At 38.8% G+C, this 20689-nt stretch overlaps 1 protein-coding gene across 6 annotated transcripts in view; it reads right to left on the bottom strand.

Moving 5' to 3' along the window:
• Window positions 1-20689, bottom strand: part of FAT1 (FAT atypical cadherin 1) — a 127292-nt gene that overhangs the window by 36689 nt on the left and 69914 nt on the right. For all 6 annotated transcript variants that reach the window (XR_003238052.2, XM_026018303.2, XM_026018304.2 and 3 more), the window contains exons 4-8: window positions 11652-11713; window positions 7593-7922; window positions 7035-7245; window positions 4703-4842; window positions 104-379 (exon numbers count right to left, since the gene is read on the bottom strand). Coding sequence is in view for 5 of the 6 variants with exons in the window: in XM_026018303.2 (XP_025874088.2) it covers window positions 104-379; window positions 4703-4842; window positions 7035-7245; window positions 7593-7922; window positions 11652-11713 (1019 nt within the window). In the remaining variant the exon portion in view is untranslated. The remainder of the gene's footprint in view (window positions 1-103; window positions 380-4702; window positions 4843-7034; window positions 7246-7592; window positions 7923-11651; window positions 11714-20689) is intronic.

Here is a 20689-nt window from a genome sequence, read left to right as displayed (position 1 = left end):
TTATCAATACTGTTGGAATTTCCCTATAATTTGTTAAAAATCCTCTCAAACATATGGAACCCCTTAGGAATCAAATGGCAGCCAAAAGGGTAGAGAACCGTACCATGACCGTAAGAACATGCTGGTGGGTGGCTTCATGATCAAGTGTTTCAGAAGTAGAAAGAGAGCCCGTGGCAGGATCAAGACGAAATTTCTTAAGACTCAGTGGATCGCTGCTGCTCTGCAGAGTATAGATTAACTTGTTTTTCTCATCCTTATCCACAGCACTGATTTGCAAAATTTCTGTTTCTGGGATTGTGTCTTCAGGAATAACAACTTCATATTTTGATGCAGAAAACTGAGGACGATGGTCATTTGTATCTATTACTTGGATGAATACCTAAAATGACAAAATGACTCACATTACAGTAATATCTTTAATTATGATATTTTAATATTTACAGAACCAAGGGAGAAAATGAGATGCGCAGTGAAAATTGATTATTTTTTAGCACAATGAAACACAAAATGAAAAATAAAAGCAACAAAAATCTAGAATAAAATATATTTTTTTAATTTTCCATTGATCTATTAACCAAGAGTAAGATAATGAAGACCTTTCTAAATTCCTGAAACTCACTTTGGAGATATGTGACACCTTTCCCACACTTCCTTCTGACTGTACACTTAATTTCTCTCAGGTCTCCACAGGAGAGAGATTCTAGAGTACCTGGGTAATAAGAGAGACTACTTGAGCAGGATTTACAGAAGATAATTTCCTATGTCAGATCTGAATCTCCAACGACCAAGCTAGCGAGGTGAGTATGATAGTAGGTAAATACTGTATTTCAATTTCTTGTTCTAATCTTTGAGACTCCAAATTCCTACTGATAAATTAGAAATGTGCTTTAAAATCTTTATTACATTTTTGTGATCATAAAACCTACATATAAATAGTAAACACATTCATTATAGTTTTGTGATCATAAAACCTACATATAAATAGTAAACACATTCATTTCCTAGAAGTAATTTAAGTACACTGAAAAGATAAGCTCTCTTAAATGTCAACATAAATAAAGAGGGAAGAAAAAGCCAGTCTCTTAAAAAAACTCAGTTTTAAGATGAATTAAAAGTATTTGTTTTACTTCAACAGTAAAAGGATTAATTTTCAGATTGAAAAGATGGTAGTGATTTCCACCATGCCTTATCCACACACGATTATAAAGATGGTTTATAGTTATAAACAAGAAATCTGAGCTTCTTTGGCATGTGTGGAATAAAAAGGTTCACCAGTCCAAACAGTACAGGAGGCCAAAGTCCCAGGAATGCATAGGTTAAGCTATTAACCACACTGGTGCTAGCACATGAACTACAGATCTTTCCATGAAGACTATACCAGTGTTCTCATCAAACATTACAACATCAGTGATGGATTTGTAACACTAAACTTCATATACATACTAAATGCATTCCCTAAACCACAGAAAGGTTTTATGTGAAAGTCACATAAACATTTGAAACTACAGACCATTTCTTAAGGTCAATGATGATTCAGAAGAGATGGTTTTATAATTTCTCTAAGTTAAATCATTATATATTCATTTCCACTATAAATTTACGTATTATTTTTCTAATGGAGGGAGTATTGGGCAGAAGTAGTTTAATCCTGCTCTAAAGTCAATTAATCATGACTAAATAGGAGCAACCAGGGTAAAAACAACCAATTTTGATATGGCAATTCTAGTGAAACACATTCATAGGGCCCCTGTACACTCAGCACATACCTACACATTACTGGGGTGCAAACAAATGTGTTATAGCCCCTGCCTGCCTCAGGAAGCTTTTAACCTCGGCAGGCGAGGTCTTACACATATGAAGCATAATGAGGTTCCACATATTATCAAGTAAATTATCAAGTAAGTTTTTACGAGTCCAGATATGGTGTGGAACATTCTGAAAGCTTTTAAGGAAGAGATAATAAGGCTTTGCCTGCATAGGTCTTAGGTTGGCAGATCAATGTATACAGGGAAGGGGCGAGGACCTTGGTCAAAGACATAACAGCAAGAAGCCACATCAAACACCCTCTCTTGGAGACTGGTGAGAAGGACATGGAACTAAGGGATGGGTGGGGGGTAAGGAGAAGGTGGCATCTAGTACGCAGAACCTTGACTCCAAAGCAGAGGCTGGAGAACTATATCCTGGATGCACTGAACTACCTGTCAGAGGAAGTTCACCTTTGCGGCCTCTTCCCAACCACGCAGGCCCACTCTGGCAGTGGGCAATGCGGGGTGAACTGCAGGGACAGAGGATGGAGACAGGGAGGGGACTGAGGTGTCAAGCAGGGAGTCCAAACCAGTGCTGATGTGCAAGAGCGAATGGTCTGTGAGCATGCACGGACAACGGACTCCATGGGCTTTCGATGCAAGCATCCCATGTGCTACCTCATTTACCCTGCAGAGTGCCCTCTGAGGATAAAATCACTATGACCAATTTCCTGATGAGAAAAAGGGTACACAGAGGGTTACAGCCACTTGCCCACAGACAGGGTAAGAGGCAAAGCCAAGGTTCAAACCAATCGACCTGCACGTACTGTTGATCCTCGAGAAACCAAAGGGAAATAGGAAAGCAAAACGGTTTCAAAGAAAGAAGAAGCCTTAACTGTATTTGCTAAGTTACCCTGAGATACCAGAAAAAGCAAAGTGACTCACAGTAATACTGGTCAGCATCCTAAGCGGAAAACGGCAGGCCAGGAAAGCAAGGAGCAGCGCTGTTTCTACAGAGCACCAGGGATTACACTGGGACACCCCCTCCTGCCCCATCGCCCAGCTCTACTGATGATGCACCAAGGCTTAACCCCACAGCACCCCCCGCCCCAAACCTCTGATCTGCCATCCGCTGCTACTGACCTGCACACAGCAAAATCTGCCCTGCTGGTTCCTGAGTTTTACCGACAAACCTGAATCTACCCTGTGTTTCAGTTCTTTATCAACCCAATTCCTATCTCTGTGTTGCTCTTCAGGTGGTATTTTGCTGCTCTTGTCCTCATCCACATTCTTATCTCCCTATTCTCTGACCCACAAGGAAATCGAAACCTAATTACTGACTGTCCTCTTTGTCCCATAGGTCAGTCTGGGCCTTGTAACCACTGATCCTCGCTCGACCCGCCCAGCCAGCAATTCATCAGAATATCTTCAAGACCCTCTGAAAATGACTCAAAATAAGAAGTATAAATACTTACAGAAGTATAAATGAAGCACTAGAACTTAAGATATTCTGTGTTCCTGGAAAGACTGTAGTCTATTTCCTGGGTTTTTCAGGAAATTCTAGTCAACCACATTTGACTACCACATTTCATACTAACCTTTTAACTGTACTAGCTAAAACTACAATTACCGGGCAAGGGAAACAGTGCTACTGATTCATTTAGTGATAAGCAATAAACGCTACGGGTAAATATATCATCTTCATTAATGAGAATGCGCAGCACAGAGGGCCACTGCTTATTAAGTCCCTTTTGCTATATTTCTGGTTAGAAATTTATTTGAACTGGTCCACATACAGCTATACCTTTAAAACTTTCAAATTTTATCCTGTTAAATTTATTATAACTCTTGATGTTTTTATTCTCATTTTCATGTTCTAAAGTCTAACTTCTATAATGAGAACAGTTCCCAACAAAAATGAAAATTTAATACTGTACTAAAACTTGTACGTGACAATCTCAAAATGACCCCAAAGCATGGTAACATGTCAATTTTAAATCTACTAAGAATCACAAGTGTGAGAAAGGAATAAGGTCTTCTCAAAACTGGTTCTGAATCATCTACTTACTTATTAATTAAAAAGACATCACAGACTCTTATTCTTCAATGCAACTAAATGATTTAACAGATGACCTGTTTCATTTGAGATTTAAAATAGTATCATCTAAAGATAAAAAACTGGAATTCAGAAGCATTTTATCTTCTAATACTTACTTTCTTCCTTTTGTCTTTTAGGACACAGCAGATTACAGGTAAATATTAGCCTCCACCACCCTAGGGGGTAAGCTCTATGGGGGTAGGATTTTGTTTCCCAGTATTCAGCTTCTAGAACAATACCCGGCATATAACAAATGTTCAACAAATTCTCAAGCAGCCCACACCGAGAATCAAAGAGAATTTAGATTTAATTTTTAGGGTTTTAACACTGAAATTTGAAATCCCAGTAATCTGGCCATCTCTTAATCACTCGATAGGAACAAATAAAGATGTTAAAGGAATTAGGAGAACAATTTTATCAGCCATTTTATGCAACCTTAAGGTAGCCAGAAGGGGAAAAAAAACTCAAAGTGATTTAAAAGATAATTAAGCCTCTAATGAGCTTTAATGAAAATCACTTGGACAATTCATCCTCAATAGTAATACCATTTATATTAATACTGTTTGAAATTGGTATAAAATTTTGATTTTGAAAATTGAAAGTGGGGTTTTTTTTTTTTTTTTAAGCCTTCTTTCAAAACTTCTAAGACTGGTTAATTACAGGCCAAACCTAAATCCAGATTTGCAGTTAATTTTCTTCCTGAAATACAAATCCTCGGTGTGTGTTATGCGTGAACTCTCTTGACACAGTAACTCTTCCTGGGAGCCTCAGAGGGCAGACTCAACCGTTCATACTGCCCATGGACCCTGAAATCCTAACAGTCCTTCTCCGACAAATGCATCATTAGTGATTCACTTACCTGTGTAAGGATAGTGGTGGTTCCATCTGTAGCTTCTACTGTGAGGTTATAGTTTGATTTCTGTTCCGCATCAAGAGGTTTGGCAACAATGATGGTCCCGGTGCCCTTGTCCACATCAAAGTCACTGTCATAGTTGCCACCTAGTTGAAGTTAGGGCAGACAGAAAAGTATGAAAATCTGTCATTTCTTTGTGGCTTTCTGATTCTTCATGACAGGGGAGGAAAAAAACCACTTCTGATACATTGCTCAAGGTGATTCCAAGGAGCTTTCATTTTGAAAAAACAAGAAAAAAAGGGCCCATTACAAAGATAATGCCTGCTAAATACACATTTGGGCCCTACTAACTGTCCTACTGAGAGGAAAGAAAGCAACTCTGAAGACAGAAAAACACTGCTAATATTGCCAATGAATTACTTTCAATTCGCTTTTTCGGGGGTTCTGAATAACACTTTAATTTATATATCTCAGTAACTATATGTAACATCCTTTACTAAACCAGAGTCAGCCATTTAGATGTTTAATTACTCAAAATACATACACCTGATGCACGCTGCCCTTATAATAAATTAACTATTAAAAACAAATGTTAAAATAGTGACAGTTGACGTCAATTACTCCTGGCTCTTAGAGACATGAAACGAAATTTTCCCCATTGTGGTCAAACACAAAGCTTAATGAAGCAAAAGTTTCAGTACTACTAACATTACCCAAATGCATTCCCAATTATGTTCTAGATAAAGCTCTCTCTTCAAATCCATTGAACTTGAGATACTTTTACCAATGAAGTGAAATGGAATGAAAGTAAACTCATAATGTCATGATGATGATCTATTACTAAATCTTGCCAAAAAGCCACAGAACACCACACATGGAAAAGAAAATCTTCAGTTCCACCTAAAACTAAGGACCACCTCGTAATGTACTAGAAGGCAGCAAGTTGGCAACTGGGATGGGTGACCACATGCACACCACAAGAACAAAGGACGATGAAAGATAGTCACTGGAAATTAAAAAAAAAAAAAAAAAGTTCTAAAAACGGATGCTTTCATTTTAGATCTCATAATCTGAGGCAAATTATGTGATCTCAGCAGATACCTTCTGCTGTACAGTTCGGGTCACAAGTCATCTGAAAGATGTAAAACACTTCTCTAGCAAGCGTGTCTCCTGGCACAGCCACAGAGGAAGCGAGCAAGCATGGAAAGCAAGCAGAGAACAAGGAAGAGCGGTCAATCAAACCAGTCCCCGAGGCAGGCAGTGTTACATGGAGTTACACGCTGCACCACAGCAACCTGGCCCGTCTGGAAATGTGACAGCAGTTATCAGAATGCAAACACACTTTTTGGAGTGTATATAGTTCATTGTGCATTTTTTTCTTTAGAACGGAAGTAATGGTTTCATCATAGATGATGACCTAGACAATTTTGTACAATGACTCAAAGTGGGAAAGAGCCTCACTGTCTGGTGTGGGAAGCGGTAAAGCCCGGGCCACTTGCACCCCGGGACCCTGGCAGCCCACGTCCAATCCCCTTCAAACGCTGACACAGCACGTGGGGCGAGGGTGGCCAACGGGTGCAAGAGGGGGAGGGGATACGAAGGACCGACTGGGGATGAATCACAATACGTACTTAGGCTTTTCAATAGCCTCATGATTAAAATAATGTGAAGAGGATTTAAAAAAAATAAGATGTCAAAGTCTAAAGTGCATTTTCTTTTTTAAATGTGTTGAAGTATGACATTCTGTGTCTAAACTCAATTAAATGGAAAAGAAAAATGAAAAAGTGATTTAGGCATTTAATCTTTATTATAGGGTAAACTAGTCTCAGGGACTCTGCTTCCCACATTCCCAAAATGTGGTAAATAAAATTAAAAAGGCCAGTTGGCACTGTCATTTTTAAGTTACACAATTAAAATCTGTAAGATTATTCCCTATAAAATACTGACATGTGACAGTCACACAGTTATTTTAAGCATTCAAACCACATTCAGTAAAAATAGCAATGTGCCGTATGTTATACATAAAGAAGGAAAATTAAGAAGTTGTGCTTTAGGACCAAAACATTCAGATTTCTAACTTCTTGATGCCCTTTTGAAAACCCTATTTTTACATTAATGATATGGTGTATACACAGCATCTATTTTAAACAACTTTATTACCTACTGGGTATCATAAAACATTTTGCAATCAAAATACTGATAATTTAAGACAAATTCTCCAGTTCTAGGTCTTACTCCCAAATTTAAATCCTGAGACATATACAGAAATCAGAAAACTAAAGACAGGTTTTCCTCAGTGTAACCTATATAAGGACAATGAAAACTGAGGAATCCTTACCAATGATGTCAAACCAAAGAGGCGTGCCAGGAGGCTCAACAGTTATCACTCCAATCATGTGAGCCACTGGATCACTTTCCATGACAGTAAAGGTGAAAAATGGTTCTTCAAATGAAATCGGTTCCACTGATGGCTTGGGTTTGGAGATCCACTCAATATGGAGTCGAGTGGTTGATGACTTTTGGGGGCGACCATTATCAACTGCCTTAATCTATAAAATACAAGCAGAGGGGATGAAGGGAGCAAATTAGAAGTTACATCCTATGACTGAAACACAGATCAGTGTGGTCTTAAACTGAGCCAATTTCAAGCACTTAGTATCTGTATCCGTATTTTCCCCATGTTTAAGGTTTGATTAAAAAGAGCAACCTCTTCATGCCACACTCAACAAATGTAGTAACTGGAATGACAGCTGAGAAGAGAAAACCAAAGCCACACGTCCCAATGTTAGGTCAACAACGAGGCCACTTATTGAAGAGAAAGTTTTAAGAGTGGGGATATTAGACCAGATTAATAGTCCAAGTACGTAAGAAATTCAAAGACTACATCTTAACTCACTGAAAGAATATCATATTCTCCAGCTCCAGAAAACTTCTTGGATGAAACCACTCCGGTTTTTGGCTCAATAAAAAATTTGCCGTGCTCGTTTCCGTCTTCAATGCTGTAAGAGATCTCTGCGTTGGGACCATCATCTTTGTCTGTAGCTATAACACGATAGATGGGCTCGCGCTTGGCGTTCCTTTCTCGTTCTGGTCTTTCCCGCTCTGGGAGCCTGATTTTGTAGAACTTTTGTAGGAACTGAGGTTTGTTGTCATTTTCATCAAGGATTTTCACGATTACTCTTGCAATGGTGGATTTGGGGGGGCTACCATTGTCTGTCACAGTAACCTGTTTTTGAAAGGTAACAGATCAACAGATGTTTTTAAAATAGAACTATTTAAAATAAAAGTAAAGTAAAGTAAAGTAAAGTAAAATAAAATAATAAAATAAAATAAAATAAAATAAAATAAAATAAAATAAAATAAAATAAAATAAAATAACAGAACTATTTAAAAAGGGACTACCTTCCTCCTAACTAATGATACACCACATATGCACAGACCTGTAAGGCTCACAGCATACCATCTCCTCTCCTTCTGACAACAGCCTTGAGACTATGCCATGTCCCATTCTAGACAGGGACTGGGGGGAGGGAGAAGAGGGCCAAGAAAGAGGCAGCACTGAGTCCTGGCTCTCCCCTCACCACGCCACCCCTCCCTACTCAACTGCAGCTACGACACGAATGTCACCAAGATGGCAAGCTATCAAAAACAACTTATTTTTAAGCCAAGAAGAGATGCATGAAGGTTTGGCTTTTAAATAGAGTCCTCTGAAGAACACTGTACACTCTATACACTAAAAAAAAATCAAATCTCCAGATATTGCATTAAAAACTTTCGTTTTTAAGCCTCTACAGTAACATCAGGTAGATCATCAGTTCAAAATGTATGTGAAGTAGCATGCCTTTTAATAATAGCTGTCACCATTTTGTTTTATTGGATTCTCTTCTTGTACAGAGAAGTTCTCCACGGTTAATACGGATATAAGAATTTTCATTTCAGACCCACTTACTAAATAAGATTTTCAGTAAAAGAAATGTAAAGTAAGTGTCATTCTAATTATTCATGTATTGAATTTAGGAATAAAAACCCAAGCCTTCAGGACTGTAGTGGCGAATGCTTCCATATGCAGTTTCCCCCCAAATCAAATGCCCACTTTTACTCTGGTGTGGACATTCAAGACCACAACCTGAGGAATAGCTATTTTTCTCTGACCACATCCTCCAAAATGAATGACTGAAATACCAAAAATATTAAATTAAACTGAAGTTTTCTGTGGAACTATTTTTTTTTTAAGTTTGGGGAGTGTAAATCCTGTTGCTTATAGAAGTGTGAATAGATTCCCGACGGTACCTGCCAAGAATATTTAAGTAGTTGCTTAAAGCACATGATTCACCTTCCCACACTCTCAAAATAAAACAAAATCTACAATTACTGTTTAATTTTACTCTCTCAAAACATTTCCTTTTGATCATTTTTCCTATGATCTTTAGGGAAAAGAGAGAAAATTAAAGAGAAATAGAAGCGAGCACTATATTTTGTGGTAATCCTCACCAAAGCGTTCTTAAGGCTGGGTTCAAATAACCAGTAGCCAGTAACACAGCTTTTAACACAGGAATGGAAAAAAAACTCTCCTTTAAAGACAAATCAATGCCAGCATTGGCCCTCAACTACACCACCACAAAGGACTACAAAAAGCATACAAGGTATGAAAACAAACTATTACAAAGTCATATTTCCCATTAACATCTTAATATTATCTTCAAAGTCCTGAGTATCTTCTACTTGCTCCCAAGCAGCCTTGGATGTTGACCGTGAAAAGGTGGCTCTAGAGTGAGGCACACAACTGGACACCTGTGCAGCTCTAACCAGGGTGTGGGCCATAGGGAGATGCCAATGCCTCTGACCTGCTGCTCCGAGGGCATGCCCCCATTTCCCTTTTTTGGGAACTGTATTCTCCCTTCTGTCGAACAATGTAGTGACCAGATCAAAATTCTAAACTCTGATCAGAAAGAAAATTCAAGGGAACTCCATGACTTATGACTAACACTCGGATGTAACACATGACGAAACTATTAACTATAGGGGCACCCGGGTAGCTCAGTCAGTTAAGCGTCAGACTCCTAGTTTTGGCTCAGGTCATGACCTCAGGGTCCTGGGATTGAGCCTCACGTTGGGCTCAGGGCTCAGCATGGAGTAGGCTTGAGATTCCCCTTCTGCCTCTGCCCACTCCCACTGCTTGTACATGCTCTCTCTCAAAATAAAGAAATACAGAACATAAAGACTCCTAACTCTGGGAAACAAACTAGGGGTGGTGGAAGGGGAGGAGGGTGGGGGGTGGAGGGGAACGGGTGACGGGCACTGAGGGGGACACTTGACTGGATGAGCATTGGGTGTTTCTCTGTATGTTGGTAAATTGAACACCAATAAAAATTAATTTAAAAAAAATAAAAAATAAAAATAAAAATAAAAATAAATAAAGAAATAAAACTTAAAAAAAAAGGCAATTACTAGTTCTAACAGTGGCTGTGAAACCACCTTTCTAGACATGATACTCATGTGCACACACTACAGAGCTATAAAAGTAAATATTTTATTGACAAAGTTAGAAGTGCGACCAATGATGAAAATGAAATGAAGCAGGCAGCATTATGAACAGCAAAGGCACACAAAGAAAGAACTAAATGCTAATAAAAATAATAATAATAAACCACAGTTTAGGACTTTCTCAAGTACCCAGAGTAGAATGGAAGACTCATGCAGGTGAGTCACAACTCAACAAGCATATGGTCTCTTCTGGCTCCAGTGACTAACACTGGCCTTCTACACGTGGCAGAGAGAAGTCCACAGAGGTTCCGTGTCTGCCCTACTCAGTTTCCCTCTCCATGAGGCTACCTCTCCTCAGCCTCTTCCTGGCTTGTAGGCCCTACACACAGCAATCACATCAGGCCTGACCCCCACAAGACGCTCTACCTTTCTCCTCCATGTGACTCCCATCCCCACCCACACACCCTGCCTCTGGTCCACCAGCATGCCAGGAAGCAACAGGCTGTGTTTCTCCTTTCGGGGACTAGAAAGGCATTTTAAATTAGCCGTGAAAATGAGAAGCCTATGGGAAGAGACCATCTAAGAAAAGTGCATGTCTGTCTTTAATCTTCTATTTTCGAAAATGTTTCAAAAGCACAAACTTTCTACAATTCAGTTTAAAATGCAAACAACAATGCAATTATTTAAGAACAATGACGATGGAAACTAGAAGTTATAGTTGAACTAAATCTATTATAAAAAATATCCCAAAAACAGAATACTGAGGAAAAAAATGGAGAAAGCATACAGTATGGGGGGAGCGGGGGAGAATGGGATAACTGGGCGATGACACGAGAGAGGGGGCATGATGTAAAGAGCACTGGGTATCATATGGGAGTGTTGAATCACTGATCTCTACCTATGAAACTAATAATACATTAAATTAACTGAATTTAAATTAAAAAATTAAATACAAAAAAACAGGAAAAGAAAGACATACAGCAAAGTTTCCCTTATGTAAATGAAAAGAAAATTCAAATAATTTTGTTCTCAGTTTGTTTGCTCTGGATGTGAGCACAAAAAATTAACACAGAATTTAAAACAATGGTCTTGGGCAGCCCGGGTGACTCAGTGGTTTACTGCCGCCTTCAGCCCAGAGCCTGATCCTGAAGACCCGGGATCGAGTCCCACATCAGGCTCCCTGCATGGAGCATGCTTCTCCCTCTGCCTCTATCTCTGTCTCTCATGAATAAATATAAAATCTTTTAAATAAACAAATAAAACAGTGGTCTTGTGTTCTGGGGATAGAAAGGGATTTAAGGGGACGTGACATACACTTGCTGAGGTTTTCTTTCCCCTTTATTTTGGCTTTTAATCATGACCAGAAGCTAATATAACTAAATCATAAGAGTTATGAATACTAGTTAATGTGAACAAGAATGCTCTTTCCTATATTTATATTATTTTTTAAATACTTCAAAAAATTGCTTACTTCTAATATATGTTCATCTTGCTGCTCTCGGTCCAGTTTCCTTGACGTCGTTGTGATAAGACCTAGAAAATGGTAACAGTTCATTAATCCTTACAAATAAATCCTTACAATATCTTGTAATTGAAACCACACTGAGTGTAAAAGTCTGAGCAAATCTCTGGGTTCTGAAGGGGGGTAAAGTGATAATCCAGGTCCAATTATTTTATTTACACACAACATACTTTCTCATTTTAATGATTCTTAAACACAGTAGATGAAGGATGAAGAAAGTGGCAAAACTCAAATCAGTGACTTTTTTTAACGGTTTGAATAAACATTTTGTCAGAAGAGATTTTTCAAAAGTAAGATGACGTTATCCAGGTTTTCAAACTCCTCTAACTACTGCAGTGATGATTAAGAATTAACAGAAAAATCTTCTATAACTATATTAAAAAAGGACCACTGGAAAATCTAATGTTGACTATGATTTATTACCTTTGAATCATTAACCTTCATAAGTGAAGAACTGTTATAAAAGTAATGTGATTTTCCAGGACACACTGCTCAAGTACCAATTAATTTCCAGTGAAAGAAAACAAAAATGATCCTCAAAGAAACCCCATATTCTTTATTTGATTTTTGTATCAAACTAGAAAATCCATAGTTTCAAACTCTAGAACTTTAATAACAGTCGGCTAAACTATCAACATGTGTTGAATCCCGGAGGACCATTAAAACTGATTAAATATATTCTGTACTTCACACAACACAAAATTCCCCCAATCACTAAAATATCTTCTACAGCCTGTGCTGAGTCTGATGCCAGATCTGTAGCTCAGGTAAAATCTAATGTGGCAAGACACCTGCCAGGAACCCCCTTTCTCCCGCCCAGCTTTTTGAGGATTTTTTTCACACAGGGAAATACTTCAAATAATTGATATTTAAGAACAGACTTTATTGCTATAATTGATTTTCTCCTATTATCCTAATTTCACACAACTACCAATTAAAGGCTATTCGAAATGCTTCTTTAAATTTGTAAATGAAAGATTTGTGTTTTCATTTAATCTGAAGTATTTTTTTTTCCTTAAATAGTTACTAAGAATCTCAATCAACATTATATTCCCCCAATTTAAGGAAGCAAGGTGCTCTTGTTAACAAAACAAAAGACTACATCGTAGACTAGAATCTGGGGTTTTTCCCAAACCATACTTATAGATTAAAAGAGAATGCATTACAATGGAAGGAAAATGCTTTACAATGCTTAATGGTGTGAAAACACTGCTTTAATGTGGCACAGGTTTGATTTTCATTAGTCAAAAACCTTTTAAAGTTAATTCCTCTTTTTTCCTATCAAAAGTTTACCACTTTCTGATTGTGGTTTTAAGTAATTCAAGAATGACAGGAAATCACTGTGATTAGGTCCCATCTAATTGTCCTAAGGTGCCCATCAAAAAACTGTTATCAATGGGGCAACAGCTTGGCACTTTCACAGCAAAATAGCATCCTGCTTCTGTAGAACCTAATCATTTGTTGCATGAATATCCTTTAGCAAATAAGTTTCTATAGCAAACAAGTAACTATCCATTAGCAAATAAAATTTCCCACTTTACAGTTTACTTATAGCACAGACTGCTCACAAAGGATGTGCCCACATCCATGCTCCAAATTCAACATAAAGACAAAAAACAAACATGTAGGTTTGTTACTTGCACTCTCCATATGTTTCAAATTAATTCTCCTCTGTTAATGCAAATGGAACATTAATTTCATTCAAATACAATGAATTCTAATGTTCCTTTCTTATACATTTTTTTTTCAGCCAGTTACTGCTATATCCACTCCTTCACCTCCCAGCTTAGATATCATTTCTGAGGCCTGCCCTGACAGGTGTGGCCTGGGTCCTGCTGCTGAGTTCTGAGCTCTGACATCTGCTCTCTCGTAACATCACCCCACGGCACTACAGTCACGCATCTTGAGGTCTTCTTTTGTAGCCTGCAAAGCCCATGAGGACAGAGCCTGCCTTCCTTGTAGATCTTGGTTATATGGCTACATCTCTATTACTCTAAAAAAAAAAAAATACCTAAATGTGTGAACACATGAATTCCTTAAAACCATTAAAAGATCAGCATTAAAAATATTTGAGTGACACACACACAAAACTACACTTGGAAATAATGATACACATTTATAGCTTTTCTATGAGCTAACAGAAAATGATTTAACATGCATTTATGCTGTGACAGGTGGTCCAGGTGACGGTGGCATCCAGCAGACATGGAGAGGCACAGATGTCAAGTGCGGGGGGGGGGGTAGTTGGAGGCAGGCAGATTTGGGTTATACCACAAGCAGAAGAGGATGTGAGGAAAAAAAAGAGAATGGTGGGCCAATGTTTTATGAAAGCAGGTGACAGCCATGTTTAGAACCATGAGGAAGCCTAGGGAGCATTTGGCTGAAAGAAAATCGTGTGTCCCACAAGCCCAGGGCAGAGAATTTTAGGGAGAAAGTGTCTCCTCCAAGTAGGTCAGGGAAGCTTAGAAGAGAAACTAAAATGAGAGCCAGGGAGGCAGGAAGGAGACTAAGAAAAGTACTTCTCTTATGAAGAGGAGACATGCTCACATTGAGCGATGTTTTGAGCAAGTAGACACATGAGGGATGATGAAGATCTAGACCCGGGCTCACCAATACAGTGGCCGCCAACCTTGTGTGGTAACCGAAATTTAAATTACACATAAAATTCTCAAAAACACATAATAAGATATTTCAGATGAACAAGATGACCTTTCTTTCTAGATTCACAACACTCAGGCCAAAAGAAATCCTACGGGAAAGTGCTACATTGCTTTCTTTTGCCTAATACCAACCCCAGGGGGAGGCTGTGCATATATATGCATGGTGGGGAGGTGGGGGTGGCAAGAGGTGCTGCACCCCCTAAGGGGAAATTCATGCTTGTAAAATTTGCATAGAAAATGAACTCTGACAAGAAAACAAAATTTCCTAAGGAAGCAGGACAATATGAGGAAAACCATGGATAGTAATGGGAAGTACCCTCTACCTTAAAACAGTTGACCCCATTAGGAGGCTATACCCAAATATGCAGAGCTCTAGCCACAACACCTCCGCTGTGGAATCCATCATGCATTTCATATTCATTTCCACTGTGATTCTGTACATCTCAATCCTACTTGACAAACACCTGTATCAAAAGATGAATCCCAAGAATCCTTTTCCTACATACCCAGGACATGTTATTAACCCTGTTGCTATTAAATACCCTAATAAGTATATCCCTTTCTTTCATTTTAAACATTTGTGCTCATCTTTAATGTTTATTACGAAATCCCAGGAAGACAAATACTTAATAGAAACAGCACGATTTTAGAAACAGCATGATATTTCAAAGCTAGAGAGAAACCTTCAAGATTATTGAGCTCAGCTGCCTAAGCCAAAGGGAAGTTAAATTGTCTCAAGGCCACCAGTAAGTCATTATCAGAGTCAGGATTAGAGTTCAGTTTTCCCGACGCCCTAATGAGACTGTTTGGGGTTTCTTTTCCTCCCCATCACCCTGTACTGCATAACTTACTGCACTTTGGTATTTTAAGTCTCCATAAACTCTGAACTGCGACTTACATAAAATTTGGGAGAACACACACACACACACACACACACACACATCAGCAATAATCATTATTCATTTAGTAGGTCAAAAAAAGCAAGTTAGAAAGTAAAATGAGTGGACAAAGCAAGAAAATATATATGCAAATGCTGCCTTTTGCAACTGTGCTTTATCTTTTCTGCGGAGCACTATTAAATTAAAAATAGAAATGAAAAGAGAAAATTTCTTTCCTTGGCCTAGAAAACCATCTCATTGTGTAGACCAATATTATATAGAAGAACTGAGTTAGCAAAAATACTATATTCTCACCCACTAGCAGCTACCAATTTACCTCATAAATATATGTAAAACTAAGAAACCAACCTTTCCTATGGTTGAGGATCATTAAAAAAAAAAAAAAAACTCTTCATAGCTTTTCAATACCACATTAGCATTTAGAGACGAGAACCATTTAAGAACAGTTAAATTAACTGTTTCAATACAAAATTTTACTCTTTGACGTTTCTTATAAATCAATACTAAAAACCACCTCCGAACTTCCCAAAGTTTAAGAGATCAAATGGACGTCACAAAGCAGGTAGCACATCAAAGTCAACATGAAAGGATTAGTAGGTGAAGATAACATGAGACCATCCACAAAGGTGGAGCTATATTTAGGTATTCGTTCAACTGCTCTGTGGCATGCACTAAGAAGGTCTTGTTGCCAAGGAACAAAGGTGAAGGCAAAGACCACATTCAGGAAATAATATGAAAGTGAGACTTGAGTGTAGAGTTCATATAGAACACAGGGAGAGGCAAGAGCTCTTGCTGAGGGCTCTCTAATCGAGGAGAGCTTTAACTTGGCTGGATGATGAGAAACACATAGTCTACACAGGTAGTCTAGCCGTCTAGACTACTAGACAGTAGTCCCAGCAGACAACCAGCCCAGCACCCAATATGCAAGTGAGGCCATCCAGGACCAGCCAGCCTCAGAGCCAACCAGTCAAATGAACACTGCATGAAAAGATTGGTCAGGCCTGGACAAGACCAGAACTGCCCAGCAGAATCCTATACTAAACTATAGGTGGTGGTTGTTTTAAGCCACTCAATTCTGGGACAGTTTACTACACAGCAGGAGCTAAATAATGCATCAGATGACCTCATCTCTAATTGTTATCTGACTTCCTAGATGCCAAGGTATTGTGCTATGAGCTTTGAGTAAATTATCCCATTTAATCCAGATGGATATAAGTGGCGATATCTGTATCATAATAAATAAATATACATTTTCACAGGTTCAGAGAAATTAGACTGCTTACTCCACATCACTCAGCAAGGTGCGGAGCTGAGAGTTCAATACACTCAGAGCACCAGAGCCTGACGTCCACAGTAAGGATGAGGGAAACGAGAGTGGGAAGTGAAAGATCTCGTTCTATAAAAGATGGTTTGAAACATCAGTGCTGCAGATGTAACTACATGACAGCCAGGGAAGGAGGAGTGGGAAAAATTTCCAAATGGGATTAAGGTTCAACACAAGAGAGCAAATACTAATGATAAGTAGTAGGAGTTTCCAAAAAACCAAAACTGTATTTAAATTTAAAAAAAAAAAAGGGCAGCCCGGGTGGCTCAGTGGTTCAGTGCTGCCTTTAGCCCAGGGTGTGATCCTGGAGACCCAGGATCGAGTCCCACATTGGGCTCCCTGCATGGAGCCTGCTTCTCCCTCTGCCTGTGTCTCTGCTTCTCTCTTTCTCTCTCTCTCTCTCTCCCTCTCCTAAATAAATAAAACCTTTAAAAAAAATAAAATAAAATGAATTTTTTAAAAAAGGCTTGGTTTTGGAGAGAAAACAGTATGGCCATGTGTTCACCTTGCTTGGCAGGAAATTTACTCTGAACCATTTTCCAATGACTCTACTTGAGAAGAAGCAGAGGAAGGGGAAAGACCGAGGAAGGGGTGGAGGTTGGGAGGAGTCTACTCACCTAATTCACATTTCCCATTTATCTGATTATTCTCCTCTAGTCCCTACAACTACTTTGGCATTTGTACCCTTTTGCTCATTTTAGAATAATGCATGAGCTACAGTAACAGATATTGTAGAAAAGCAGCATCCAACAGAACTTTCTGTGATGGGCAACTTCTTCAATGTCCTCTGAGGTAGCGCCCAGCAGATGTGGCTGCTGAGTACTGGAGGCATGGCTCATGGGACAGCAAAGCTGAATTTTTAAGTTAATTTAAATAATTTAAATAGTCTCCAGTCATTTCCACTCTTTCAGGGAGGATCCAATTTTCAAATTATCCCTGTCAAAACCAAAACCTGGTAACGACAATATGCCAAATCTTTCTCTGTAGTTAGAATTTGAAGCAGTGATTCCACGACAAATATATTGGTATCAAATTCTAAATTCTGTAAATATTTGTCTTAAAGAGTGAAGAGGCAACAATGTCCAAGATTCTGACATGCTGATGCTGCCGCACAATGCTTCCCTCCGCACATCCCTTCCCTTCTCCTAGTCTTTCTCACTTGGGCTCAGCTGGGGACAAAGAAACCTGGTTGGTTGGTGGTAGTTTACAGCTTCACCTAAGCACCAAAAAATCAAGAATCTCTGTGTTGAAAGACTCGGGGGGGGGGGGGGGGGGGGATCAATACCAACTTTTATTTTTAGCTTCTGATTTCTAAGAACTAAAAATTAACCAATGGCATGTATGTTCATATGTTCATAAGCACTGTTGATGCTGTCATAAGGTTTACTAACTCAAAAGTCACCTACTTGTTCAGTCTGTGTTTAGTTATTCAATCCATTTTTTCAGGACTTCTTCTCTGAACACTCCATGACACACAAAGAAAAGCTTAGGACAAGGCCCATGTCCTCAAAGGCATGCAATTCATTTAAGGAAACTAGCTCTTAGACCTAAAAGGTACAGACAAGTATTAAACTATGGTCTCATAGCTCACTTTTTAGGCAACACTAATGGTGTCCCCTTCCAAGCATCTGGCTCTGGGCTAGGCACTATATTGGTCATTCTCAATGAATAATCACAGCAACCCCACAAGGGAGCGAATAATAGATGATCTTAAGATACTGGAGGCTGGGCAGCCCGGGTGGCTCAGCAGATTAGCGCCACCTACAGCCCAGGGCATGATCCTGGAGATGCGGGATCAAGTCCCACATCAGGCTCCCTGCATGGAGCCTGCTTCTCCCTCTGCCTGGGTCTTTGCCTCTCTCCCTCTCTCTCTCCTCTCTGTGTATTCTCATGAATAAATAAATAAAATATTAAAAAAAAAAAAAAAGATACTGGAGGCTTCTGAGGTATACAGTCACAAAGCTAGTAAGTGGCAGGGCAGAGATGTGACCCTAAGTCCATCTGCCCCCAGAACCCAAACTCTTAGCTCACACAAATAACCTTAAATTGCATACACCATAATTATATATTTAGTGTGTATAATGATCACATCACAAAATTATTCAGTGAACACATAGGAGCTTCTTACATTATTCTAAGACTACCTCTAGCCATCCAGTCTGGCTTCCTTTGTGAACGTCCTCAAGACTCTGTACCCTTTTTACAGAGCTTTATTAATCACAGCACTATTGTGATTAGCCCCTTGACTGTAGGTATGCAATTTAGGTGTATTATTTTCAACTGTTTTCCCTGATTTTGCTGGAACACTTTAATATAGCCTGTTCTTTACTAAGTTCAGGAACTTCAACTGTGGTATATATGGTGGTAAAATAAGTATTTAGTTTAAGACACTGTGATTTCCTTAGGAGTTGTTACTACCATGATCTGGAAGTCTGATTTCTACCTTCCTACTTTCAATTCCCATCTCTTTTTAAATATTTATTTATTCATGAGAGACACAGAGAGAGAGAGAGAGGCAGAGACAGGCAGAGGGAGAAGCAGGCTCCATGCAAGGAGCCTGACGTGGGACTCAATCCCAGGTCTCCAGGATCATGCCCTGGGCTGAAGGTGGCGCTAAACCGCTGAGCCACTGGGGCTGCCCTCAACCCCTATCTTAGCAAGGACTGCTCCCAGGACAGTCAGTGCTTCAAGAATCAGGAACACTAAGAACAACTGCGATAAAACTGTAATACCCCAGTAAATAGGCTGTTAAACACATGGTTCAAGCAAGTTTTACAAAAACTAAAAAGGTAATATATTTATATATGATACGTGATATGTGTATATGCCTTCATAAAAGTCCAAACCCCAAATTTAAAAATTAAAACTTAGAAATATGACAGTAGTATATCTTTTACAATTTTTTTTCCAATACTTCTTTTTACAGAGGAAGGGGCTGGGCAGAGAGAGGAAGAGAGAATCTTAAGCAGGCTCCACACCCAGCACAGAGCCGATGTGGGGCTCAATCTCACAGCCCTGAGATCATGTCCTGAGCTAAAATCAGGAGTGGGAGGCTCAGGCGACTGTATCACCCAGGCACCCCTCTACTACGTTTTTTAACAAAAACTTAATAAGAGTGTATCATAGGTTCTAAAATGTACTCTTACTGTAAAAACTAAGCTTCCTAGAGCCAAAGGACATTTAAAAGGAAGAGGAAGCTGACTCTCAGTTCTGGAGGGAGCCTCCTAAACTACTGTGTCTGAGAGCCAGACGTAAATTAAGTCTTCCTTTTTAAAAATTAATATATAAAATATGCAACAAATTGTACACAGTTGAATCTTTTTAGTATTTTTCATATTCTTTCCTCCCCCATGGGAGGAGTGAAATTAAAAAAAAAAAAAAAAAAACCACCCTGGGGACACCTGGTTGGCTCAGTGGTTGAGCCCTTCTCCCTTGGCTCAGGGCGTGATTCTGGAGTCCCAGGATGGAGTCCGCCTCAGGCTCCCCTATGCTTCTCCCTCTGCCTGTGTCTCTCTCTCTGTGTCTCTCATGAATAAATAAATAAAATCTTAAAAAAAAAAGAAAAGCCTAAATATTTTTCAGTAACCCTATTAACAATAATTATAAATACTAGCTTAATGCCTTTAAAATATAAAGCCCTAATTAGAAAATTATTTCAACTAAAAACCAAGAGAGAGAAAAACCCTTTTATTCTGAAGAAATTGAAACAATTTTTTGCTGCCTTTTTCCCCCATCTATTTTCTTCCTTCCTCACTGCTCTTTTAAGAGTTCATTTAACAAGCACCATGGGCCTCGGGGTACCATGAGAATAATAAAGAAAAAATGTTTCAAAAACCATTTACCCTGTAAAATATTCTTTGTCAGAAAGAATTTACCTGTGCTTGCCCTACATTTGCCACAACGATCCTTTCTAGTTTAGCCATAATGACCTCTCATTCCTCTTACATATATTATAGGCTATGAAAAAAAAAAAAAAAAAAACAGTAAAATGCCTCTACCAGGAAAAATTAACACAGATGCTACAAAATAAATAGAGAAGATAGGAGAGGTCAGAAGGTAAACAAAAGCATTTTAGAACTTTATGGGGGAATGTATTTTAAATTC

Source organism: Vulpes vulpes, chromosome 7 (genome assembly GCF_048418805.1).
Source record: "Vulpes vulpes isolate BD-2025 chromosome 7, VulVul3, whole genome shotgun sequence".
Taxonomy (NCBI): domain Eukaryota; kingdom Metazoa; phylum Chordata; class Mammalia; order Carnivora; family Canidae; genus Vulpes; species Vulpes vulpes.
The sequence above is the reverse complement of the archived record's forward strand: the minus strand, read 5'-3'. Positions and strand labels throughout refer to the sequence as shown.